A 27,153-nucleotide genomic window follows, 5' to 3' on the forward strand; every position below is an offset into this window, starting at 1 on the left:
CGCCGGGCCCTCCCGCGCTTAAACGCCGGGCCGGGAGCCGCGCGGGGAGGAAGGTGCTGCTGCTGCCCCCAGCATGGCTGCTCCGTCCCGCCTGCTCGCGTCCCTGCTGCTGCTGTTCTGGGGCTGCCTCTGCCCGCCCGCCCGCGCCGGCCTCCACTTCAGAGAAGGGCAGAGCTGCTACAAGCCGGCCCCGCGCAGGGCGCCCGGCCTGAGGTGAGGCTCGCTCCCGCCCAGCCCGGCCCGCGGGGGACTGCCGCCCGGACCCCTCCGAGCGGCCTCACGGAGAGGAACCCGGGCGTGCCCCTTGGATGGGGCTGGGCGGGCACGGTTTGCAAACCCGGCATCGCCCGGGCTCGGGGTGGGGGGTCCCCGGAGCGGGCAGCCCTGGCCCCCAGCGCCCGGTCGGGGTTCGGGGGGTCCCCGGAGCGGGCAGCCCTGGCCACCAGCGCCCGGTCGGGGTTCGGGGGGTCCCCGGAGCGGGCAGCCCTGGCCCCCAGCGCCCGGTCGGGGTTTGGGGGCTCCCCGGGGGCGGGCAGCCCTGGCCCCCAGCGCCCGGTCGGGGTTTGGGGGCTCCCGGGGGCGGGCAGCCCTGGCCCCCAGTAGCCGGTCGGGGTTCGGGGACTCCCCGGGGGTGGGCAGCCGTGGCGCCCGGTCGGGGTTCGGGGACTCCCCGGGGGCGGGCAGCCGTGGCCCCCAGCAGCCGGTCGGGGTTCGGGGGCTCCCCGGGGGTGGGCAGCCGTGGCGCCCGGTCGGGGTTTGGGGGCTCCCCGGGGGCGGGCAGCCCTGGCCCCCAGTGCCCGGTCGGGGTTTGGGGGCTCCCCGGGGGCGGGCAGCCCTGGCCCCCAGTGCCCGGTCGGGGTTCGGGGGTCCCGGGGTGGGGGTCGCTCTGCAGTGACGGTCACGAGACCGCGCAGGGACCGGTCACGCTGCCCGCAGTCACGTGACCCGCCGTGCTCTCTGGCCACTCGCAGTTACGAAACTCTTTGAAAATTGCCTTTAAAAAAACCAACCCTGCAATTTGCCTGAAAATACAGGCAGGAGCAGCAAGGGAACTAGTTGTTCTTTCTGCCGCCGCGCAGGACCTACCCCCGCCCGCACGAGTACCTGGACATCTCCGCGCTGCCCGAGAGCTGGGACTGGAGGAACGTGAACGGCGTCAACTTCGCCAGCACCACTCGGAACCAGCACATCCCGCAGTACTGCGGGTCCTGCTGGGCCCACGGCAGCACCAGCGCTTTGGCAGGTACGCTGTGCGTAGGGCTGCGTGCTGACTTACTGCCTGCCAAGCTGGTTGCCCCCAGTGATTTATAGTTTTTGGAAAGCAAAGGAGGTTTATCTTCAGCTTGCAAAGTAGCTGGTAGAAAGAAGAGGTGCCAAATTACTGTGGTGATTAATGCAGCAAAAGCCAAGGCTGAGATGTTTCTGAATACACAGGAATGGGGAATTCCAAAGCCGGCAGCTGAAGGCAAGGAAGCTTGGTTGCAATAAAGCAATTGCAGTGAGGCTGTCCCCACCTGCTCAGAAATACTGAGAGGGGAACACTGGCATGGTTAAAAAGCTGATTGCAGGTGCAGTGTGTTAATAGCTCCTGCTGTTTAAGGCCTGGAGTAAGAACTGGGTTTTCAGCCCCTCTCTGGTAGCAGCAGATGCCGAAGCAGTGATCACCTCTGCTTCCTTTTTTGGTACCTCAGCCTGCTGTGCTGTGTCTGCAGCAGCAAGGGGCTGCCCAGCGCAGCCTGGAGATGAGGAAATGGAAGAAGTTGCCTCCTGTGGGAAAGGCCTGCAGGGTGTTAGCATCAAAATCCCCATCATTCAAATGAACTGACTACCGGAGCACACAGACAAATCTGGTTTCAGCAGATATCCATCAGTTTTCTTCGTGGGAAAAGGGAATAAGGGGTTTGCTTCAACTGCAGGAGTAGTTTGTCTAGAGAGAATACGTGATGATTTGCATGCAACAGTAACACGCTGCAGCAGTACTGTTTGTGTAGGGAGGTTGTAGAAGGATTAACTCGGAAGGACAAATAGAGGAAACTGCAGGAATGGGAAGATAACTGAGGTGCAAGTGGAGAGCAGGAATTGCAAAGGATCTGTTCTTAAGCAGTACAAGAATATAGATATGCATGAAACCTGCCATGATGCAGTGAAGTACGAGGACAGGTAAAATACAGCAACTTCTTAATTATATAACTTGGGTTAAAACTTGACCAACTTAACTGGCATATGCACCTTCGTAAGTATGAAAGGCTGGTTTTAAAAATCAGGATATGTTTTCTGAACCGCTGTGACTAGTTAGAGTTCGTTCCTTCTCCTGTTGCTGGCAGACTAGGCTGGGATAATGCCTCCCAGTCCTGTCAAGTGTAGTTGAATGTTGTTAGCACTAATAGGATTAAAAGTACCACAGTGGCATCAGTTAAGACTCTTAATGCGCTGTGAGAAGCAGTTTATAAATACTCATGAGGAAGCTTCTCTGCCAAGTAAGCCAGTTGTTTCCTACAAAATAAGACAGCAGGGTGATGATGCCTGTCTGAGATGGCATGATAACATGGAGATGTTGGCATAACAGCGAGGATATACTTCTGAGAGCTTTTCCTTTCTTTAAGTTTGTGAAGACTGTCTCTTGAGACCTGGGCTGCATGACTGTCTGTGTGGGTTTATGCATAAATCTTTACTCCTGTAGAAGAGGCTGGTGAGAGCTGGTTTTATGTGTATTTGAAAACTCTTTGCTGTCATAGCCAGGAAACAGATCTGGAAGTTTTCAGAAGCTGTGACTTGAATTAAAAGAGGTCTAGGGCACTTCAGGGCTTTAAACGGATCTTGCTCATCTGCATAGTTTTGCGGAGTTTTTAATGGAAAAAAAACTTAATGGAAACCCACAATAGTAAGTCAGCCTGCTGTTTTGAGTTGGTCATGCTGTGTGCCTCACTGTTGGCAATAAAGGCTTTTCCAACCACAAGTACTGTTGCCTGCAAACAGTTACAGGTTCAAAGGAGAGGCAGTTTTAACACTAGTTGCAGTGTGTAACCACCCACTTACTCCACTAACAAAACCTGATTTCTTATCCTTACAGATCGAATCAACATAAAGAGAAAAGGGGCATGGCCTTCTGCCTACCTGTCTGTTCAGAATGTGATTGATTGTGCTGAGGCAGGATCCTGTGAAGGTGGAGACCACTCGGGTGTTTGGATGTATGCCCATGACCACGGCATCCCAGATGAGACCTGCAACAACTACCAAGCTAAGGATCAAAGTATGATGCCTGTTTGCTTTGCTGTAAGACTTCATCCCAGGTTGAGCAGATCTTAACATTAAAAAAAATATATATGTAGTTTCTTGGGTTTTCAGTGTACTGGTTCCTGCCTTTGTGTAGTACTTGCTGTTTGACTGACAGAACAGGTTTTATTTACAGGCCTGTGGTGTCTCTCTTTACTCTAGCCAGACAGCATAGCATTAAATCATGCCCAGACAAGTTTGCACAGCTAAATTGTTTAAATGTAATCTCTTAAATCTGTGATATACAATCTGTAATGTACTGAAATATTTACATGTATCACCTCAAGCTAAACAAAGGAGAAATATAACCTTTGTCCGGTCATGTATGACCGGAGTAGTTTATGTACAGAGAAGCACATCTGAAACACTTTGTCATTAAAGCACTTAGATCTATGAAGTAAAGAATAGTAACTAGTGACTGTAGAGACTTGAAATGTGCTTTCCAGAAAGGAGTTTAGTTCACCAGTATTAGTGATTAAGTTCTTAATATCTGCTTCAATTAAAAGGGGAAAAAAAAAAGCTTAGTGTGACATCATTACTTAACTTAAAGCATTTTTCTGCAATGATTATATCACTTTTGTTTTACAGAGTGTAAGAAGTTTAACCAGTGTGGAACTTGTGTCACTTTTGGAGAATGCCATGTGATAAAGAACTACACCCTCTGGAAAGTTGGTGACTATGGGTCTGTCAGTGGAAGAGAAAAAATGATGGCAGAAATTTATGCTAATGGACCAATTAGGTAAAAAAAAAAATCTTGAATGGTAAAAAAGAAAATGTTTATCATGTAATAATGAGAGCCAGTCTAATGACTAAAGGTGCATTTCTCCACTCTTGCGTGTTAGTAGCTCTGTACTATCATGCAGGCTTTAGCATGTTTGTACATAAATTGAGCTCTGAAGCCAAAATGCAAAAAGAAGTGTTTTAGCCAGGCCTCTGCCCCAATCCCCCTGCATAAAAATGCTTTCTCTGTTTCCTTACAGCTGTGGCATAATGGCTACAGAAAAGTTGGATGCTTACACTGGAGGACTTTACACAGAGTACAACCCCTTGCCTGTGGTGAATCACATTGTATCTGTGGCTGGCTGGGGCGTAGAAAATGGAACAGAATACTGGATTGTTCGGAACTCATGGGGTGAACCCTGGGTAAGGAAACACGGGAGCAAACGTGTTTGCAGAATGACTTTAGAGGTGAGGTGGGGTTTTCCCCTTGCAAACAGGAAGCTGCAAAGCTAGCCTGGGGATAGAAAAACTTCCTTTGAACTAGACTAGCAATTAAAAAATTAAACAGAACTAATCTGAAGACAAGGATATTCAGCCAAAGTTACTTGAGTAATGTCAACTCAATCCCAAACACCACCCTTCTGTGCACATGCAGCTCCTGTTATGGGCAACTGTAAATGACTGTTAGTTGTAATCAAAAATCAAGTCACATTTCCTGGCATAGATGAGGGGGATGTAAATTCACCAAGCAGATTGCCCCTTTAAACAAGGTTGCCCTGTGAACCCATGTTATACTTCATCTTGAATGAATTACTAAATTCACTTATAATTCATATTTGGAAGACAGAACAGACTCAGCATACTTTTTTTTTTTATAGTTTTCTAATTTACAATGCAAATGAATTCTTTACAGGGTGAAAGAGGGTGGCTGAGGATTGTGACAAGTGCATATAAAGGTGGAAAAGGAGCAGACTACAACCTTGCTATTGAAGAGGACTGTGCATATGGAGATGTTGTTCTTCCCTGATTCTGTATGGTACATCTGTCTGTTCAGGAACTACTTTGTTGGGAAGCTTCCCAACACCACCTTTTTCTGTTTAAAGAATAGTAGGCTAAAACTGTTTCACAGTTCAAAACCATCAGGCAGTTCTGCAAAACTAGCCCAGACAGAAAGAGATGATGTCTTCTAAGCAAATTAAATAGAGCTGCCTTTAGATAATTTAAAACTTGGAAAAATAATATACCCATTAAAAAGTTGTCTGCCTTGATGCACAGTACCTAAATCATATTGACTTTATCACTGAAACTACATATGTAAATCTCCGTATATTTTTTAAATATAAAATATGTAGACACACAAAGAAGGAATAATTATACTCAATAATTGGGTCTAGAGCTTATATTAAATTTTCTAACAATATTAAGCAAATATCTCACAATGATGCAGATGAAAAACCAAAGCTCAATCTGGACATGATATAACAAAAAACTAAATCCCCTGTTGTTTCCTTGACCTCCAGATGAAACCATGTTTTTGGAAGTCTCATATTATGCAGTTGGTTTTATCCAAGCAAAATGATCAACATAAGTCTAAATGTTCTTAGTTATCTAATTAGTCTTGTCTCTGTTCAAATTCCTTACTTTAACATGTGATTTGCTGTGCTGTTTTTCTCCCAAAGAGGCAAAGTAAAAGTTGTGACAACCCAGAATTCTTCACTAATTTCAAGAAAGGTAGCAAATTGTCTTCCTTAAAACTGAGCCAGTTACTAAGTGGCAAGTCAGTGCCATATAAAATGTTATTAATTGGCATTGTTAACTGCATGTAATAAATGGACTTTTTATCTTTAATGACTTATGAATACATGTTTTTAGTCACTGCTGTACCTCACAAGCAGTCTCATGCAGCAGCCCTGCTACCCAAAGCTCACCCCAGACAGTACAGCTCCTACTGGACCCATTCTATGGTTGACACCACAGTGTATACAGCAACTATGATGGTTCAGACAACAATTCAAGGTGAATTACACCATCTCTATCCATGCTGGAGATTGATACATGCTACAAGGAAGCATCCAGCTTCAAGCAAGGGAGAGAAGACATTCAGGTGCTGTAGAACTCCACTTGTAAACTACAGCTTTTTAGGGGTACAGAGAAGGAAAAAGGGTAATCTACATGGGTAAGTGCAGAGGAACTCCAGTGTTCAGAGGAAGCAATACTAATTTTGATCACCAAGGAAATAAAAAGTATACTTTGTTTGAACAGCTGGCACATTTGTGACAGACAGGAACAAGCTACTCTTGATAATCTCTAAGATGAACCATAATGCTACATCCTAAAATGAAGCTCTACAGACTGAATTGTTTCTGTAGTTAATTAAACCTTGGAAATTCAGGGGCTCCAAAAAGCCAAACATGTATGTTAATTCTACTTATAATGAAAAGCGGGTTTCATGCAACTTTAAATGGTGAGTTAGCCGGAATGATAGTGCATCATCTTCTATTCAAAGATACACAAGTTCAGAACAACTTCTCTGGAAGCAAGTTTTGCCCTTTTCAGGCTGTGCTTTAAGTTGATTAGGCAGCTGTAAGTGTTACCATGGTAAGCTCAGCTGCTGTGGAGTATGTCTGTGAGGGACTGGCTAAGGAAAGGCGAGGTGCACTCCTTTCTATAAGGGGTTAAGAATCTATACAATTGGATGTTGCCTCAAGAATTATCACAGGAGCTTAAGAGTTCCCATTCATGAATCACTGACAACAGAGAGGAACAAAGCAATTTGCTTTTTAAATTTACATCCAGTTGGACTTAGTATGTCACTCTTTTAGAACGCAGGTTCTCCAGAAAACGTGTGCTTGTAAGAGCACAATGGGCTTGTTTATACCCCTCACTTTTAAACAAGCAATATTTGCCTATACAAATAGAAATCCAGCCTGATGAACAAAGAGCAGGCTTAATGAAACTTCAAAAGAAATCTCTGGAAAAGAAAAAAAACCCTTTATTTAAAGGTTAATTATAATCTTGGGTATATCCCCCACTGTTTGGCATCAACCAGGACAGAGTAGAGATAAGTATAAAAACCAAGCCACAACAAGCAGTAACAAAATTGCTGCACACATTTGTATTTTTGGACAGCAGTAGAATTCTGACACGGTAATGAAACTTACCAGTAACAGCTGATGCAGCTATTTAACAAAAATATAGATTCTGAAAGATAACACACGCTGGATTCATCTGTTAATACAAAACTAACTTAGATTCTTACACCACCACTTGTGTTACATGAAACGTGTGGGTATTTTTCATAGCAGTAAAGATGTACAATATTTAGAATTCTAACACAGCTCAAAGGTGCGAAAGCAGCATTGTGGCTTCTCTGCAGCACAGGGTTAATCACACAAATTCCATTTTTTACAACGCACAACATCAAAACCTAGAGCATTCAAAATTTAGTCTTCAGAGAACTATCTGTGAAGTGGTTTCAGTAGAACTACCTTCCCCATTCTTCAGGTTTTGGATATTACACAAAGAATCAGTGACAAGTTCTGCAAGCAACCAAACTAACATTCTTTGAATTAAATCAGTTTCTCTCCTACTATTCCCTTCAGAATATTCAGATTTATAATAATGATTTGTTCAAGAACAGAAAATCCTTCAGTATTATTCCATTTTCTAAAGTACGTTAACGGTCCTTTGATATGAAGCTCAAGGTCACCATGCAAGTCAATCAAATGCCCTTCGGTCCTTTCTTCCCTGTTTTGGTAGTTTGTTGAATTTTTTGTTTGGGTTTTTTGTTTTGTTTTTGTTTGGTTTTGATGGGTTTTGTTTGTTGGGGCTTTTTTTTTGCCTGTGTTACCCAGTCATAGAACCTTACTGCTGGAGAGTATGGCAAAGTAGTCATCATGTGCTCTGCATTCTTGATGTTTTCCACTGCTTAGTTCATCATAATAAAGTTAGATTTGCAATGAGCTTAAAAGAAGAAACAAACAAACAAAAACAAAGAAAAAGTGTTCAGTACATCACTCCAATTTATCTGTTGGCATGTGGATTTCTGCATTATATAAATAATTTGGATTTCAGGGTATAGATAGATGTTTTTAAGATAGGAGTGTATTATGACAGACTACTTCCCTTCCTATTGTTTACTTACTACAGTGCTAGTTGCCAAAAGCAGCATTTATCTCTAAGTTCCTCATTACTACCCAGAAATTCTTGATTAAAGGAAAATTGCTTAACACAGGCCCCTAAAAGGGAAGTTATCTGTGCAAAGAGCTGGCAGGCATTCCTAGTTTTAGCAACACTATTTGCAAATTGGAACAAATACAAAAAGGAAGCAGGTATGCAAGGAATAAATGTGACTTACCTATAAACTCAGTGACAGGATCATGTTCGCCTTCTGTTTTAATAGTACCTGCAATACTTTCATTCTCCAAGATTGGAAGAAAAAGCTGTACGAAGTCTGAGGTATAGGGAGGAGCAATCACATCCAGCACCTGAAACAGCAGACAAAAATGGATTATTCTTCCCCTTAGAGAGGTAGTAGGGACACTACTTAATTCATAATACTAGTCTTGAAAGCATACAAGTAGTTGCACTTAAGACCTTTTGTTCTCCATTCAAGTAGTTAATTATATATTCTCGTGGTACTCTACCCAGTGCCTTAATATTTTCTGGAGTGAAGAGTCAGTAACACTCATCACATCCTCGTGAGTACCGATATGACATACATTGATATTACTGACATTACACACATTGCTCAGAATCTGATCTTGCAATATTTTTGAATCTGAGGTAAGCTGATTTAACATCCAAACACACACACAATTTTCGCTGCTGACCTCAGTAACAAAGTATCTGATGAGAGAGATATCGGTATCTAGCTTCTCCAAGCACTTGCGGATATAGCTGACAACAGGCAGGACGTATCCTCGACTGAGTAAGTGCACCATCCGATCCAAAAGAGTCTTCTTCAACTCCAGCTGATGGTGTGGGGAGGGAAGAATCACACATTAGAACCTCCTCTCAAAATTGTGCAATTTTTATTGCTAATGCTTACTGATTCAATATCTGCTATGTTATTTTTTAACCATGACCGTATTCCTAAATTAAACTCTTAAAACTGCTATGACAGCAAAAGCTGTTATCTTGAGTAAGTGTAACTAATACGAAGGAACACAAATACCAAATCCTTTGAGAATCACCTGCTCCATTACGTCAAGCTGTGAATGTTCTGTTTCAAAGAGCTTGACGAGAAGCTGTAGAACCTGGGGATGAAGCAGCTGATGGCATGTACTGATCTGCAAACAAGATGGGAAAGTCAGATCCTCAGAACTCCAATTTAAAAACCAGAGTAGTCTTTATTAGACAAGTTTACATTCATGTTCAGTGCCAGATGCAAATGCTTTTAGAAAAGTATTCCACCGTTCCTTTTTCTGACACCCAAGCTTTCCTGGTGCAAATAATGCTGAGATGACAAAACCAAATAACTAATTACGAATAGAAGCAGATTAATCTCTGTATATTTACTGATTTACTGCAAGTGATAGGCATTCAGTAAACTGGACGTAGTTCCACTTACAAGTGTCAAAAGTGTTTTTACTCTCCAGCAAGATTTTCTATACGCTTTTACCTCATCCAATAATGCCAGATGAACCGGAGTGTGATCAGTCTGCAGTTGGAAGTATCGTGGTTCTGACACTGTCCAGTCCACCCACTTCAATACACCCATGGCCACCACTGGGAACCTACAGAAAAAAATATTACTTTAGCAGGAGCATAAAAACCCCCCACCCAACAAAACAAACCAACCAACCAAGAAACCTCCTAGTAAATTTAAAAATAAAAAAATCTTTCAGTATATTCTAATGGTTGCTAAAGCTTCAGTTTAACTTACAGCAGAATTCATAAAGCTCAAAAAGTTTTGCTTGAAAAGTTGCCAGGACATCAAGAAAGGCTGGAGGAAAATTCTTTCTAAAAAGAAACTTCCTGCTCAGCACAAAATGTGAAAAATAGGCAAGAAAATTCATGTACACTCCCAGTTTGTTCCAGTTTATCCAATATCTGCTATTTCATAGTTTTAAGAGAAGGACGGATGCATCTATTGCTAGGGAGGCCTTATTATGAAGACCAAGTAATTTGTCATCTTTTTCCAGTGACAGAGAAAAGCATGTTTGATGACACATGATGGACAAGTTATCAGTGAAAGTCAGAATTTATGCGCTCATGGGAGAGATTCCAAAGAGTCGGATGTACAATTTTGAAAGCTGCTTTCAGCCCACAGCTTCACGTGTTCTACAGCGAGGACATTCTCAAAGCGTAGCCCACGAAGGCATTTCCCTTTAGCAGTACTGCCTCTCCTAAAAACTGCATTCTTTCCAACAGCTGAGGCTTGCGACCAGTCTCTGCTCACCTGATGCACTGATAAAGAGTGCTAAGTTCTGCAACCAGCTCTGATGCCCCTTTGTTCTCATTACAACACAGATTGTGAACAGTCTCAATGGCTTTTGAGGTTGACTTGAGTTCATCCTTGTTTATGCTGACTCTCTTGTTCTGAAAAATTGCAAAGTTTGAATGCAAGAGTTGTGAATATAACAGATGTCTCTGGTTATTTAAGGAAAGGAATTGTAACCTGTGATAAGCCTAAGATCACATAATTTTTCTCAAAACTTACAATCAAGTGCAAGTTTCAGAAGAACTAATTATCAATGAGCTGAAGTACAAGGATGTTTGCTTTATTTAATTCCCTAAGAATTACTTTATCCACTTCATAGAATTAAATTCCTCTTCCTCTGAAAAAGTACACGCAATTCTTGCAGCACAGAACTGCTACTGATAACCTTTGAGGGGAGGTGGAAGAAGAGAGTAAAAATACTCAGTGCACTCAAACCATTATAGTAGTATTTGATTGTGAGAATCTAGGCTTTTTAGTCATTTCAGTTGAAGCGAGAAACTTTCATATAAAAATAAGTAAATTACGCTGAATACCTTAAAGTGAGCAACTTCACGACCACACATTCTTTTTCAGCGCAGTCAAGCCACTGTAGGTAAAAATAATGCTATTCATAGACCTGAATATTACCTTTTTCCACATCTCTACTACACTAGCTGCATATGCCAGTATGTGAATATATTTATGTTTGTGATCCTGGTTGATCTTAGCACCTGGCTTAAACAATGACTGCATGAACAGGTCCAGAAAGGCAGGTACTCGAATCTGTGAAGAAAACAAATGGTTTGTTAGAGCTGATAACTGTAACAGGTGACTAAAAATAGCTTTTCCATCTGATATACTTTGCATAGAATGATATATAACACATTCCCCCTTGGGAGTAGGTTAGATAGTCTTCTGAAGGGACACAAACTTTAGATACACACAAAACAACCCCCACTCTCCCACAAAAAACCCAAGACACACCAAACAAAAAGAGAGTTACAGACTATATTGCTGAAGTACCTAAATGCCACCATTTGTTACCAGAACCCATGTTAAAACAAGGCAGTGAGAAATGTGAAACATGCTCTTTAGGCCTCCCTACAACAACAACAAAAACCCAACCAGTTTTGCAGGTGTTTTTTCCTTTTTTTTTTCCTCCAAAAGAAGTTAGTTAATTCCTTGCCATCTTTATCTCCTATTGAGAAGCTCTTTTTACATCTAATTTAAATTAATTAAAAACAACTTGGAATGATTACGGAAAAAAATCCATCAAGAAGCTAATGCAAAATACAAGTAGTCATTTCACATTTAAACATTACTTAAAATTATAAAGGAATGAGTCTGAGTGCTAACTTCTATTTTGTGTCGATACAAGACGACCTCATATTTCTGAGTGCTACTGTAATAGAAGTAAGTTTCAGAGGCTATAAAAAGAGAGCTACTCACCAGTTCTACTGGAGGTGGGTCCATGCTTGTGAACATTTTGAAGAGGACAGTGATATCTGCTGGATTCAGAGCTCCTTTGGACAACATTGCACCAAGAGCCTGACATGCTCGAGGATAGGAGGCTGCAGTGCCCAGCGCTAAGGTGATCTGACTGGCGTCATGGCCTCTAGATGAAGAACAAACACACACAGCAACTTATTTTCTTAATTCAGACATTTTCATTTTAGCCTCACTGAATCAACAGGGCACATCCTATGGAATGTAACGCCTTAGGGCAGAACTCCTCATCCTGGGTAATTATAGAAACAGGCCTGTATTATTTTTTTTCAAAGACAAAAACTTCAACTCTTTGCTGTTCCGATTTCAGGTCTCCTAGTACAAGACACTGAACTTTTCTGTTGATCTACAAATTAAGGTCTGCTAAAAGGACTGCTCTGTCGTGGGTAAGAATTTTCCATTTGCTAGCAAAAGGTAATCAAGGATGGGCAAAAGACAACAGTTTACAAATTTTGGTGACTTACATTTCATTAATAATATAACTCTCACTTACTTCTCATGCGCGTATCGCTGAACCTCCTGGGCAATCCGTCTGACAGCCGATCCTCCTTGCTCTTCCTGAGCTAATATGGACATCATAGACTGAGCAAAAAGATACGTGTGTTCTCCATGGCACACCATCTTCTGTGAAAGCACACGTCCAAAACTCTTACCAGTCAACAAGAAACATGCAGGTATGCTTCTGTGACTACATTGCCACAAAGATTTTACTGAAATCTATCCATTAAAAGGAAAACACCACACCACAAACAACTAAACAAGAAAACCAAAAACCCAACTGCTAATAAAGTACAGAAAATACAACATCACTCTGCATTCATACTATGCAAGAAAAAATGGCTAAATTGAGAACTTCATTTCTTAAATGCCAGAATTGAGAGGAAATTCTATCCTAATAGCACTCAGTACTTTCTTTGCAATATTTAAAAAGAGAAGTACAAAGCCATCTGAAAGTCATTATGCTATTTCACAACACAGAACATATGCTGGATTGATTCAGACAGCAACTTCCACACTGACATGGATGATAAAAGAATTATTTTAATTTGCCAGGGGACTGACCAGACTGATCTTTAGATCTTGCATTAAATGTGAAACACAGTTCTCCCCTCACCTTTTTACAATCCATTTAATATGTGCCACATAAGCAACCCAAGGAATTCTTAGTCACAGAATGATCAAAAAGCATACATTTCTATTATTTAACTCAGATATAGTTTCTCTTCATAAGCTTTTGTAAGACTTGATGTCAAGATTCTCTACAATCTCACAATGACTTGTGTATCTTAAGCAGAAAGGAAAACACTACTTTCTTTCCACATAAAAGGGAAAAAAACTTACAGCAAACTCAGGGAGGTTTTTTTCAAGGTTTTCTTCTCCTCCATCTAAAATTGTTGCCAGAGATGTACGCAGGACTCTGGAAAATACTTCCAGCTGCTGACATGCTGTTGAAACACTGGTTATTTCCCCTTGATATCCAGCATCAGATATAAGCTATAAAAACAAAACAAAAAATTGTAGTATTCACATTTATATTTCAGATACCCCAACAAGTCTATATGATGACACAGAATGTAAGATTTCCCTCTGCATACACTTACTGGAATTCATGCTTATCTTTTAGACTTCAGAAAAGGAAACCAATAAAGATGTAGCAAAAAGAAAGTAAACCACAATGAAATAAAAATATTTCAGAGTACAGCAAGATACAACATTCTCTCCTTGTCATAGAACATACAAAACTGACTGAAATGTTCCACTGCACCAGAAATCCTGAATTTTCAAATACAGATCAAAAGGTAAAAACCCAAAAAAACCCCACAAAACACCAAAAAACCCAAAACAACAACAACAAAAGCAGTACTTCAAACTGGGAAACTACTTACTACCTGCAACCTGTAACACAATTCCTCCCACCAATGTGTACTTGTCCTGTTCTGACATTTGAATAAGCAACGTTAGCAGGAATACATAAAAGGTACAGGCAAGACCGCAGCCAATATTTGATGACACAACAATTGGCCCTTTATGGATATTCTCATTTATTAGACTTGACTATACTACCTTCACAGTAAAATTCAGCATTAAACAGTCGGGATGGGCTTCTGCCAACTTGTAAAAGAGATCTCTCCATGTAGTATGTGCTATCATCTGCTCAAGCCAGGCTGGAGTCTGAAAAGATTAGAGCAATAGGGAGAAATGTAAGAACACCTAGTTGCCAAGACCGTTACAAGTAAACCTTTCACCTCTCAGTAGTCCTGCGAGTTGTTATACAGGACTTTATTATAAAGGAGGATGCATTCCAAGTTTCTAAGTTGTCTAAGCCTCTGAGGACTCCAGTGAGATACAGTTGGTTTTCTGAAACCAGTTGTTACTTAAAGAAAGAGCTTTGAATACACAATTTCCTTTCCCCACCATCTACTCCTCCATTGGCATCTATGTAGATTCCACTCATGTAGACATAGCGACACGGAATCCATGCACACCTCTCCTTCCTCTGTAAAGATGGAATCTGCTTTCCGAGGGTCAAAATGCTTGATAAGTAAGCTCTTTAAATGGTTTTCTACAGTCTCCTGAACTTGCACTGGCTCAACACCTGTACAGAAGGAACAAAAAACTTGGCAATGCAATCCAATCAAACATAGCAGCAACATCTTAAATTTTTCAGCAAGAACAGAAAACACTCAGAAATTAATGAACACAGAAGAGAGGAGAGACACCAGTTCTACCAGCAAGCCACGCTGATATAGACAGATCTAGAGATTCTCAACCTTTTTCCTAAATGCAGACTGTTTATGATCACAGGCAGGTCACACTAGTCCTTTTCTCTTGATGTCTTAATCAGTCATGCAAACAGCAATGCCGGGCATCGCACAAGACTGTCACAGGGCGCAATACAGACTAGAGTCCACCTTTTTCATATAGTGGCTATCGGTAGCTTTGACAGCAAACAACACACAAAATAGTAAAAAGTAGTTCTACATTTCTCAGATGAGAGCATAACACTTTTTATCATTCGTAAACAAAAGTTTACACTAGCTAAGGGACAAAGGTACCACAAGATCATGCTGAACATGTCTTGCAAGCGGCTGCTGAAGAATTCATAAGCAGACAGTAACGCAGAACTCTTGTCTAACAGAACACAGGCCTCTGTACAAGAACCTTCCAACTAACCACTGATCCACTGAAAGGGAATAGTAACTAGTAATAAGGTAATTTTTTTCAATATTAATTAGGTAATACTATTACAAAGTATCAAATATTGCTAACACCATCTACGTAACAGTACTCTTGCCCTTGTACATGAAAACAAAAAGAAGCTATAGTTTATGTAGTTGCTTGAACTGTATTACCATTTATAATACATTTTGTGGGCATTTCAAAATGTTCATCAACAGACCACTTATTCTCTGAGCAGAATAAACATATTATTATTAAAAAATTAATCACACATACAGGATGATGACTTTACAATGAGCCTCTTTCTGACTATAATCAGATTTGCCACCAATTCAGATATTTCTGACAGAAGGAAGTCTATGGACCCAAATTATATTGTATCACTTATGGTACCTGTTTGAATGAGCCACTCTGCCAGCAAATTTACAGTCTGTGCCACCGCAGTGTAGTTTTCAGAGAGGAGCTGGATAACATTCTCTGGAGAACCTCCTGCTTGGAAATACCTGACAAAAAGATTACAAATTAACTATTTGAAAGTGATACTAAAACCCAAGACCAATTGAACTCTAAAGGCAAAACAACAGCATCATTTATACATCTACACACACACTTCCATACAAAGTGACAACACTGCACCTAGAACACAAGGTTACACTCACCTCTTTAACGTGTTAAATATAGATGGCTCCATTATATAGTCAGGGGTCGAAAATTTCTTCAGGCATTCTTGCTGGACTTCGGCATCATCTTCTCCCTCCCCATCCTCATCGTCCTGCTGTTGCACGCACAATCAGCCACCTTTATTACCGTTTTCCCCCTCTCCTCCCCAGACAAACACGGCTTCCCAAAAGTGAAGGCTCAAAACTAAGCACCGTCTTGAAGTTGCTTCCCCCCTTATTCCCGCCTCGGAGCCCCAGGCCCCTGCACAGGACAGACTCCCCCAGTCGCCGCTTTTCGCCCCAGACGCGGATTCCCCGACCCGCAGAGCGAGAGGGCCCGGGAGCTCCTGTCCGACCCCGGGAGCAGCGGGTCCCTCGGCAGGGCCCCGGCCGCGCTCCCCCACAGGCCGCCCCAGGCCCGGGCCGAGCTGCCGCCTCCCGCCGCACGGCCCCGCCAGCGCTCACCGCTCCGCCGTCCGCCTCGTTCCCCCACTCCGCCGCGCTGCCTTCGAAGTAATCGGCGTCCTCCATGGCTCCTCCCGCCCCGTCCCGTCCCGCCCCGGGCCGAACGAGCAGCGGCGGCAGCCGGAACCAGGCCCCAGCCGCCCTGCGGGGCGGGGCGGAGCGGAATGGCGGGCGCAGGGAGGGCGGAGCCGCCGGCCCCGCCGCCGAGGGAAGCGGGAGCGCGGGGGGTGACACCGGCACCTTCTGCCGCTCCGGGACCGTGCGGGATGTACCGGAGAGAGTGCAGAGGAGGCGCTGGAGCTAGTGAGGGGCTGGAGCACAAGGGTGATGGGAGCGGCTGAGGGAGCTGGGGGTTCAGCCTGGAGAACAGGAGCTGAGGGCAGAACTTACCGCTCTCTGCAGCTCTCTGAAAGGAGGTCGGAGCATGGAGGGTGTTGGTCTCTTCTCCCAAGTAGGAAGTGATAGGACAAGAGGAAATGGCCTCAAGTTGTGCCAAAGAGGTTTAGATTGGATACTAGGAAAAAATTCTTCATGGAAAGGGCATTGGAACAGGCTGCCCAGGGCAGTGGTGGAGTCACCATCCCTGGAGGGGTTTAAAAGGCATTTAGACAAGGATCTTAGGGACATGGTTTAGTGCTAGAGTGAGGTTATGGTTGGACTCGATGATCCTGAGGGTCTCTTCCAACTGAAATGATTCTGTGATTCTAATGTCTTGACCAATACCGTCCCCCTGCCCCAGGACGAGCTGACAGGAGCCGGCGGCAGCGCAGGCTGTGCTGGGGCAGCCTGTGCCTCAGGGCTCGGCCGGTGCCTCGGGGCTCGGCCGGTACCTCGGGGCTCGGCTGGTCTCTCAGGGCTCGGCTGGTCTCTCAGGGCTCGGCCGGTGCCTCAGGGCTCGGCTGGTCTCTCAGGGCTCGTCTGGTCTCTCAGGGCTCGGCTGGTCCCTCAGGGCTCGGCCGGTGCCTCGGGGCTCGGCCGGTGCCTCGGGGCTCGGCCGGTACCTCAGGGCTCGGTGCTGCTGCTGCCTGAAGCTGGTGCTTATTCTGGCGAAACCTGGGGAATTATGGTTGAAACTGCCCGTGAACGCCAGCAGATAAAAATTAAATATGGAAACGTAAAATCTGGCCCCGTGGCGGTGGTTCCCAAGGGGGTGGAGGGTCCCTCTGTCCCAGATCAAGCAGTTCATGCCCAGTCAGTCACCGCCGGAGAGCCAAGGCAGAAGACAGCATCCAGTCAGAGGGGAAAAAAGAAGCCAATGGAAATTTAAAAGCAACTTCCCTACCCTGCAAAATGTCCCAGTGCAGCAGCAATTAGACAGGGATTTCAAGGGAAGAGGGAAAAATGGGATGCGTTGATCTTTTCTGTCTGCAGTTGAGTAACAGCGGTTTCCTCACGCTTTCTGAAACATGAAGAGGATACGGAAAACCAGCAACAAGTTGATAGTAATGATCAAATGTTATGGTGGAATTAAAAAAACCCAGGAAGCCAAAGAAAAAAGTCAAAGAATAAGGACAATAACTTTGGTGGAATGGAAGTGGTGAGATTTTTAGGATCAGATTTTAATGGTTAAGTTTTAGTCCCCAAAACTCACCACAGAACAACATCACAGTGGTTGTGCTCACCTCGGGGCCTCGGTACGGCCCTTCCTGGGGTGCTGGGAGAGGGTCCCGAAGGAGCCGGGCTGAGCTGGGTGCTGCTCACAGTGCTGCAAAGGGAGGGACCGGGTTACAGAGGAAGAGGGAATAAATTTGAAATGAAAACTGACCATACAATCTGACCTCAGGCAAGGAGACGGGCAGGAGTGAAATGGAGAGCATGTGAGAGGAACAGAGTGCCTTTGTCTGTCCTCAGATCAGCTGCCGTTCTTCAGTTGTATAAGAGCTTAACTGTGAGAAAGGGGAGGGTGAGGGTGTGTTCTGGGGTTTGTAGCACAGCCAAGAGCATTGCTGATTAATTATTTAAAAGATCCTTTATTCTCAGTCAGTTTCTAATTGAAAAATAGTAAAAAGAAATTAGTCTTCAATGCAGCCTGTGAAATTGCTTGGTAGGAAAGGCCAAAAAACCCTGTTCAGAAATAAGTTGATGGAGGGTCTTCAAGACTTGAGCCCTTGCTCAAGCGTGGTCACTGTACCAGTTAAAGGGCTTACTGCACTTAAAATTTCAGTATAAAAAATACACAGCACCACCTGCACTGCAGCATAGTATAAATTGTGCTGTCATATGCTGCCCTACAGCAGTGAAGCAACTCTTTCTGAAACATTTCTTCAACATTTTTGTGAGCCCAGAATAATGTCCTTTTTGCTCTGTCAACAGGAAGGAAAAGAGACTTTTTCAGAATAAAAGGCATGGATTGAAGTGGAGGCACAACAGCCACATTCTCTACCGTGCTAGGCGGTTGCTCGATTGTCTGCAGTCAGGAAGCCAGTAAGGTAGCATTGCGGTGCTTATCGAAGCACTGCCCATTTCTTATGAGGAAAAGAACTGGGAGAGAAGTGAGAGACTGAGGCTGGAGGCCAATGGAAATATCCTTGAGAAAAAGTTTTTGGCTTATCTCCATTTAGTTAGTGGGCAATTTCCATCTCATAGACGTGAGAAAATAATAGCGTACTCACAACAGACAGAGTGATTAACCACTCAGAACTCCTAAGAAAATATCTGACCTGAATTTAATCTATCCCAAACCATGAAAAAAAAAGTGTTTTCTGAGAGTCAAGTAAGAAACATCTCTACAGTTCCTGTGCTTCAGCAGCTCTTTTTTTTTTTTTTGGCTTGCAATGATGTCAAGTGTTATAAGATGTAAGATTTTGGGCAAATTACTGAACAACTATGCTTCAAGATTTCCTACCTAAAGAAGGGCTGAATACAGCTGATGAAATCATCCAACTTCATTTGATTCCTTCCTGGAATAAAAGAAAATCTCAAACAGAAGAGCACACTTCCAACAAAACTGTTTGCCTTTTATTCACGTTTAAAAAAATATCTACCCTGGCATTGTCTGTATGCTAACTGCCTCTGCTCCCTGCTCTCTACAAATTCTTTTAGCATCAATTTGTATTCCAGAATTGTTAGCCCTTTACAAATCAGCCAATACATTCAACTACAGATAAGGTAATAACTTTCAAATTGAGTAGGAAATTACAGCAGCAGCAAGTTAGGCAAATGAGTTTTGGCTTCTTCCTTCTAGGCAAATGAGTTTTGGCTTCTTCCTTCTCAAGCAGAACCTCAAGATCGAGCATTCTTGTTTGTACCTTGAAATCCTCAAGTACGGGTAAGAGCATTATTCCAGACATCGAACACCATGACACTTTGCTAGGAAACTGAGAAGTATTCTGAGACAAAACCAGGTGGGTTTTAGGTTGCCAACATAATGTCATTCTAGTCTCTTTCAAGCATCAACTTAAAAAGTTTGACCTATGTTTATAAACTGTGGATTACTTAAAAGCACAGCCTCACAGTGCCCCAAGTACTTTGCAAGATGTGCCTATAGTGGAAACGTTTTTTTCCTTCAAAGTAAGTTCCGGTTGATTTGCAAACTGATAATTAAACTTACACGTCACTGAAGTATCTCCCAGTTCTATAATCTAAGTGCATTTTTTGTGGTTTCTTAGCTAGAGATATTCTGGCCTTTTAGCTACATTCTCTGACCTTGCAAATTTGTATGAGGATCCCAAACTGGGTCACTTACCTGGGGAATGAAGAATTTCCCCCATAAATATGTTTTTCCACATCCAAGGCGATGAATTTAGGAGTCTTGTTTATCTACCTTTCCCTAGTTCCTCTGAACTTTCAGTGAGGTCATCTCATAACTTTCTTTCATAGCTGCTCTATTCTCTTATCAACCATATATGCTGTGAGCGTAGGCGGGGGATAAGGACGGGAGAAAGTAGCTGAATCCAAAGGCAGCAGTCTTTGGGCCACAATGGTGGGCAGAACGATTGGTTGTCAGCTCCCCGGTTCTAAATCACAAATAGGTTAACAATAGGTTGCTTGTGGCAGCACTGGGCCTCCAGACTCTCTTACATAGATGAACGTTTGTAGCCCAGCAGAGTTTTGCCCTGTGGGAAACAAAACTCAAGGTTAGCACCAAAAATTTCATGAGATGTTACTTCATTTTGGATGTTTGCCTTCAAGAATGATACAACTCCAAAGTCCTATAAAATACTGGAAAACTACAAATTGAACCACTATACTTCACTATTAATAATTCACATAGAATTCACAGCCAAAAACCATCAAGTTTTCATAACAGAACAACAGAACTGAGAGAATTCCCAACATCACTACATCTGTCCTAATCTTGTTCTTTCTGCAAACTTTAGTAGTATATTAAAAAATTGAAAGTATTAGTCAACTCATTTAATAAAACAACTGGGTAAATTAAAGTGTAGATATACATTCACATTTAATTTTGAATTTGCTTACATTTGTCTACTGGTACCCCAGTCTTAGGAAAGCATGTTATGTTACATAAAACCCCCTAATGTCAGCATGTTCTCCTGGTGTTCTCCTTCAAAAACATAGAATTCTCTATTTGGAACAATGTGTAAAAGCTTTATTTTGTCCTGTCATTAAAGGAGAGATTTTTGAGGCAGACTTCCTAAGCGAAAAAAAAAAAATTAGAAAAACCTGTAAATTCTGGTTTGCTGTTTTTGTTCGTTTGTTTCATTTTTATTAAAAAGAAAACTCTCTGTTACATATTTGGTCAGTTACCCGTTGTTGCAGAGGTATCAGCGAGCACTTGCTGTTGTAACCTGCAGAAGAACGCTCTGTTTTTCCACAGAACCAGGCTAAGCGCATAGGACCCAGAAGTTAGAAAAAAAAAATTCACCTTATGATTTTAAAATGTAATGCAGTGAAAGATTAGTTTGCCTTCCCACCTCCTCCCCAACTTACTTTTCCGAGTAGACTTGTGCTTTAAACTGCACCCATTTTGCTCAGCTCAGTACATTAAAAGTAGACATGGTAAAAAACAGTTATAACTTTTAATAAGATGAGACTCAGGGTTGAAAACAATTCTGAAGCCACTACTCATGGCTGAAATTTTAGCAATCTCTGCAATACAGCAAAATACTCTAGAGCAGCTTACCTACCTAGTCACTGAAACACATCCACTCACAGTATTTAACTAACTGGTTATGACCAGCATCGAAATAGGTTCACTCCTGGAATTTCTATCTTGTCAGTCACCAGACAGATCTTTCAGTGTGACGGCTTCCACCAGCAGAGCTTCAGAAATCCCCTTGGTAGCTTATTTTATTTACAAAGACACTTCAAAGTTTGTCATAGCACAGAAAGACTTTTTCCCAATGGATGAATTTTCAGAACTATTAAGCTGAGGAAGAAGGGTACAGTTTTGGACTGCACTGTTACGTAAACTCAACATGTATTTTAGGGACGAGGACTTGTTCCTGTGTGACGTTCCCCCTGGTAACAAGCTATGGCCTTGATCCTGCTTTTATAGTTAGGAATTTTATCATTTACTTCAATGGAAGAGGTCTACTGAGTGCCGGCATTGCCGGAAACACACATAGCATATTAGATACAATTGGGGAAAGAAGAGAACTTACTCTCTTCCAGAATAACTTACATAGTTTTATAACAACTTTATCACTCTTAGACATTTGTATAGCACCAATCACCAACAGCATTATCACTAAGGCACTGGACCGGTTCTCAGCTGTGTGGGGTCTATCTCCAGATCGGTGGTCAATTTCCTCTGTAATCGTGTTTATCCCTTTTGTTTTTCCTGGTACATATTTTTTGACATTGGAAAACAGGATACAATACAAAAACATCCTACACCATTTACAGGAATATTGCGCCACAACTAATTACAAGGTGCTCAGATTCTAAAGTGATGAACGTTAATATTTCTGTGCATAGATTTACTGGTAAAAGAAAATGATCCTGCAGGTATCAATTATGTGCAACACACTGGAAGAGAATTAGCTTCAGTTCCTCTGGAGTCAATGACATCCTCTAAGTTAAATCCTGTCCTCGATGTCAAGATTCAAAATAGTTTTTAGATAAATGAAGATAAGCCTGAAGGGCTCCTGTCCATGACAACTGATTCAGCGTGCCTTCAGATGCTTTTCCATCAAAATCCGCTCCTAACAACTTACAGAGCTTCAGTTGCATCCTCTGAGAGGGCAGGTTTTGATGCTTTTGGAACCAGCTGCATCTTTTTTCAGTCCATAGTGGATTTTCATCTCCTCCACATTATTAAAAAACCCACAACCCTCCAGCAGTTATTACTATTTTGCTGCATCACACCGGCTGCTGAGTATGTGTTCTGATGTACAAACTACTGGAAGTTCTTGGGTTGAAATAAGTTACTGCAAATGCACAGTAGCTGATTTTGAAACCACAACATCTCTACAATTTATTATTATTTTTACAAAATACCCAAAGTGTTCAGACCATATTGTAGGTTTCTGGCTTGCCAAAGGTTATGTTTTAAAATCAAAACAATTTCTGAGTTACAAAGTGCCAAAATCAATCTTGAACCAGGTTTGTTTTTGTTGTTGGTGGTGTATTTTTTTTCTTTTAACCAACCCCCATCCAACAAAACTTAGAAACAAGTGTTGGAAACTGTTTAAAAAACCCACCAAATCATGCTTGACCAGACGCCTTGTATGGCAAAGATTTAGCTCAGGGCAATTTAGTGCCAAGATATAGACCCTCTATGGGTTTATAATGGAAATACTGACACAACCTCAACTCTAGTGATGCGAATGTGCCCTAAAACACTGTACTTGCTTTTATTAATCAAAGTGGTAGTGTTTACATTTGCAGGTATCTTACACTTCAGCATCACAATGAATACTGAGTAGAATGAGTTACGTTTGGGCTGCAAGGTCAGAAGTTTCTAAACAGATGAACGAGACAGAAGTGAAAGTCCTCGATCGTGAAAACAAGAAGTTCAAATAAATAAATAAAACAAAACTAGGAAATATGGGTAAGCATTAGGTTGGAATGGTTCAATTAACTGCAAATTATGGCCACTAAATTAGAGACAGAAGAAAACACAGTTAATTATTAAATAGCAAGCATTAAAGCTTTATGTTTTTGTATTAAAAAAAAAAAAAAAGCTGTTAAAAATAAGACTTGCATTTACCAGGCCACCAAACTGCATGGACTAATAGAGACTAACAAAGGCAATACTGAGACATTAAGACACACACACGCTCCATACTTGTGCAACTCAACCATATTCAAAACAATTGCCTTTTTCCTCACTTAACAAAAAAGAAAAAGCATCCCCTAAACATTTCTGTTCATATAAAGCTTTAGGTTTCTTAAACTCTTGCTGTCTTACATAGCTCATTATGTATCCTTCTCATTAGCAGAGGAAGAAGCTTATTTTTATTTTTATTCTTTTAAATGGAGCTGCTTTGTTACTCTCAGCTGAGAGATTACATTCCTCACGCCACTACAGGTTTTCTCCATGTGTAAATTTGGTGTTTACACCAACTCCTCCTAGGCTTAAAAAGATAAGGGTTGGCACTAAATTAAAGATTTTGGCTCCAGTAACTAAAATTAAGGCTCGCAATTAATATCCTTTCCACTACGTGTGCCCCATTTTTGCCTAGTGGAAACACCAGCCCTTAACCTACAGGCACTGGATACATTCTTAAATCACAGCGGGCTATTTTTGGTCATGTTTTCCTGCAGTTCTACGAAGTTCAGGTGGCAACTTTCTAAACCTGTCAACAGGAAAGATCATTTTTCAAAAATGAGCAGCAACTGCAGCTAAAATTTTTAGGTGGTTTAGTGTCTTCCAAAAGATCACCAATAATTTTGAATTAAGAGAGATGGGACGGGAACTCCATCAAGTCCCAGCTCTTCACATAAAAATGGCCTCGGTGATTGTCATTTAAAAGTTTAGCCACAAGAGCAATGAAAACTCACAATTCTCAACAGTTGTGTTACAAAGGCATCTGATACCTGAAGCAAACGCAGCTGCACAGACATCACTGACCACAGCCTAATTTTAATTTCAACTGGACCTCTTCCCAGAAAAGAAAGTGAACACAGTCTGATGGGTGAGAGAAGCGAGTGGGGAAGGCAGAGAGGCAAGGGGTTTGGTGTTTGGGTTTTGTTTCTTTTGTTTTAAAGTCACTGCAGTAAGATCCAGATCAGTTTAGGGGTGTAAATGAAGAGGGAACAGGGGTGTTTGAGTAATATAGGCTAACACTGTTCTAGATGTGTTATTACAGCTGTAATTTCTGACTCTGTACAAATTGTACACGTAGTTTTAGACACATGAAAAAGTAACACACTCACAGAGACATAAAACACCTAGGTATAAAATATAAAGCAGTGTAGTAGTTACTAAAATTACATGCTCTCTTATTGCTACAGTGATTTTTGCTCTTTTTTCTTTTTACTGTACCACATGTTGTTCTAAGCATATAATTTGCATAAATTATTCAAGTTTAAGAAAAATCCACACATCTTCACTTTAAGCTACTTATATAGTTAATATAAAACAAAAAAAAAAGTTTCTAAAGTATCTCTTTATTAAAAGAGAAATAAAAATGTCATTTGAAACTGGAATTCAGTGGCCAAATCCAAGGGCAGCGCACACCTTGTCGCTCGGGAGCCGTTCGCCCATCGGGGTGAGTGGAGGTCGGTGGCTGTTGGGCCCAGCCTAGAGATGGTCACCGGACCTGCGCGATGCCCTACGTGTCTGTTCTTGTTCTGGTTTTGTCTTTAGCAAAAAGGACTATGAATGACCAAAGACTAACATTTAGAATTTGTAGCAAAATTTGGTTTATGTAGAAACAAGCCATGTTTTGCATTTGGATAGAGATTTAAATGAATTAAAGCTAAAAATTAAAAAGCATGATGCTGCAACATCTGGTCACTTGTTGAAGACCTCACTTTTAAAGTGGTTAAGTTTGCACAATTTGTACTTTTTTCTTTTTTTCTTATTTTTTCTCTTTTTTTTTCTTTTTTTCTTTTTTTTTTTTTTTTTTACTAAACAGTATTTTTCCTTCTTTTATAAACCAGAAAAACTAAACTACAGATAAATTTCCCCTACCTTGAGCTAATGCTGCAGATAGGGTTGACAAAGCTGTACAGCGCAATCAAACATACTTACATCTTAGCTCATTGTACAGGTACAGCCATAATCAAGGCACAAAGATCTTCTACAAGTTATTTTTTTTTCAATAAAGTTGTACAAAATAATACATTTTACAGTCTGTACAAGAATAATAATCCAGCAGTAAAATAAAAAATGAGGGGAGGGAAGAAGAAAAAGAAGGGAAAGACTGTGAGGACTACAGTCCAGATAATGATTTTGATAGCAGACGGGATCATCAGTGGACAAACTGAAAACAGTGTGTGGTTAACTCTTTCTGCAATCACAGGCCATATGCAGTTCAATTCAGCAATGTCCATGGTTGTCTTTAGACCACCAAGACTGGTTTTAAAAATACCCTTCTGAAAGGTAGCGGGTGGTTTTTGCACTGTCTAGGTCTGTTGTAGAATTGTCAGTATTTCCGTTCAAAGCCACATGACAATCAGAGAACTCAAGTGTCTTCAAACTCGGTCTGTGACTTGGCACCTTCTTTAGTCTGATGCAGTGAATGATACAAAGTGGAGATCACGGCTTATATGATTATGCCCACAACAGTGCTAAATTACCTCAAGTTTTCTCTCCCCAATTTTTGTTTCATCTTTTAATTTTTATTCCCAATTCTTTCAGGTGCTCCACATTCAGGGCTTTTAATTAATTAGTTTTTATTTATCTTTTTTTTTTTTTTTCCTTCCTTTTTGGTTAATAACAGTGTTAGGGAATCCTCATGGAAATGGCCTTTTAAATGTTAGGGGCCATCTCAAACTGTCCGAGGGGTACAGAAACAAGCTTAGAAGTGCTGCTATTGTCCAGCAAGGAGAAAAAGTTGAGGGGTGCAAATCAATGGGAGATTCAAACAGTTCTCTTCCACCCTATGTGGGCAAGGGTGGGTTTGTGTTTTTTTTTTCTTTTTTAATAAGGAATAAGGAGTCCAAAACACAGAAAAAAGTGCTCTCCATCACAACAACTCGTATTGGCGAAGGTGCATGCGCTGAATAATGTCCCGACAGTCATTGAAAACCCTCCGGATGTTCTCTGTATCCACCGCACACGTGAAGTGAGGATAGCAATAGTGCCTTCCATCTCCACTCGCTGTGCTGATTCTCTGTTCGAAGTAAGAGAGAAATACTGGGTTAAAATAAAACCAACTGGGGGAAAAAGCCCCGTGTTCTCACAACTCAGATGAATGAAGGTTAAGATATGTATGTGCACGTTTTGTTTTCAAAGGGTGTAACCAAGTGGCAAAACGCCCACAGTTTTTCACTCTCTCTCTCCTAAAACATGGAATTGAAAATGATCAGAATTATATAGTGAGAAGGTCACTGCATACCAGGGAACTGAAGAGCTGAACGGCAGCTCAAGAAAGTGCTGTTATTTACAGGCAGCTTTGGTGAATTTAGCCGCACAGCCCCTAATCAATTAGTCCGTGTAGAGAGCAGGATTTTGCTGCCTTGTACCAGGCCTTTCTCCCTGCTTTACACTTACAGAAAGCCTCCCTCAAAATTGTAGTTTGCTCCATTTTTAAAATGAGTCCACAATTTGGTTGATATGCTCACCATTACAAGTAATAGTAATAATGTTTTAAAAACCATTGTGTCTATTACAGCTTAAGCTGACCAGTAATGGCAAAGAGAATAGGAAAAGAACATTAATATTTTACAGATGATGCATCTTTTGATTAGCCTTTATCTTCAGAAATGATGCATGGAATAAAAACCTGGCCCTATCAATAACAGCAGGGTTTTACTCATTCTGTTTGAGGTTTCTTAATCTTCACCCATTCTTTTGCTATTTAATTATGTACTGTGTCAACAAATATCTGAAGAGCAGCTAGCAGACAG

General features: G+C 41.8%; 3 protein-coding genes and 1 long non-coding RNA gene across 7 annotated transcripts in view; 2 read left to right on the top strand and 2 right to left on the bottom strand.

The window, feature by feature from the left end:
* The first annotated feature begins 13 nt into the window (after positions 1-13).
* CTSZ (cathepsin Z) lies at positions 14-5,841 on the top strand. The gene is made up of 6 exons (XM_082065344.1): positions 14-213; positions 1,080-1,243; positions 3,071-3,250; positions 3,862-4,012; positions 4,254-4,416; positions 4,907-5,841. The coding sequence occupies exons 1-6, from the start codon at positions 74-76 to the stop codon at positions 5,018-5,020; spliced, it is 912 nt and encodes a 303-aa protein (XP_081921470.1). The 5' UTR covers positions 14-73; the 3' UTR covers positions 5,021-5,841.
* A 1,124-nt stretch (positions 5,842-6,965) lies between these two features.
* NELFCD (negative elongation factor complex member C/D) lies at positions 6,966-16,458 on the bottom strand. Of its 3 annotated transcripts, none has more exons than XM_082065336.1 (15): positions 16,228-16,458; positions 15,763-15,875; positions 15,497-15,606; positions 14,410-14,519; positions 13,988-14,095; positions 13,265-13,417; positions 12,417-12,571; positions 11,867-12,032; positions 11,066-11,200; positions 10,397-10,536; positions 9,617-9,731; positions 9,189-9,284; positions 8,826-8,966; positions 8,351-8,480; positions 6,966-7,956 (listed from the first exon to the last, which is right to left on the bottom strand). In XM_082065336.1, the coding sequence occupies exons 1-15, from the start codon at positions 16,291-16,293 to the stop codon at positions 7,922-7,924; spliced, it is 1,773 nt and encodes a 590-aa protein (XP_081921462.1). In that variant the 5' UTR covers positions 16,294-16,458; the 3' UTR covers positions 6,966-7,921. The 3 variants fall into 3 exon arrangements, with proteins under 3 accessions (XP_081921462.1, XP_081921463.1, XP_081921461.1); XM_082065337.1 differs by having other exon boundaries at positions 12,417-12,547; positions 15,763-15,878; XM_082065335.1 differs by having other exon boundaries at positions 15,763-15,878.
* On the top strand, positions 16,415-25,263 carry LOC309445998. Its single transcript, XR_014185394.1, has 2 exons — positions 16,415-16,530; positions 19,412-25,263. It is a non-coding gene; the product is annotated as an uncharacterized lncRNA (long non-coding RNA).
* Positions 24,729-27,153, bottom strand: part of GNAS (GNAS complex locus) — a 140,718-nt gene continuing 138,293 nt past the window's right edge. For both annotated transcript variants that reach the window (XM_082065342.1, XM_082065343.1), the window contains exon 12: positions 24,729-26,417. In XM_082065342.1, the coding sequence (XP_081921468.1) occupies positions 26,271-26,417 (147 nt within the window). In that variant the 3' untranslated portion in view covers positions 24,729-26,270. The remainder of the gene's footprint in view (positions 26,418-27,153) is intronic.

Source organism: Streptopelia decaocto, assembly GCF_964273445.1.
Source record: "Streptopelia decaocto genome assembly, chromosome: 14".
Lineage (NCBI taxonomy): Eukaryota > Metazoa > Chordata > Aves > Columbiformes > Columbidae > Streptopelia > Streptopelia decaocto.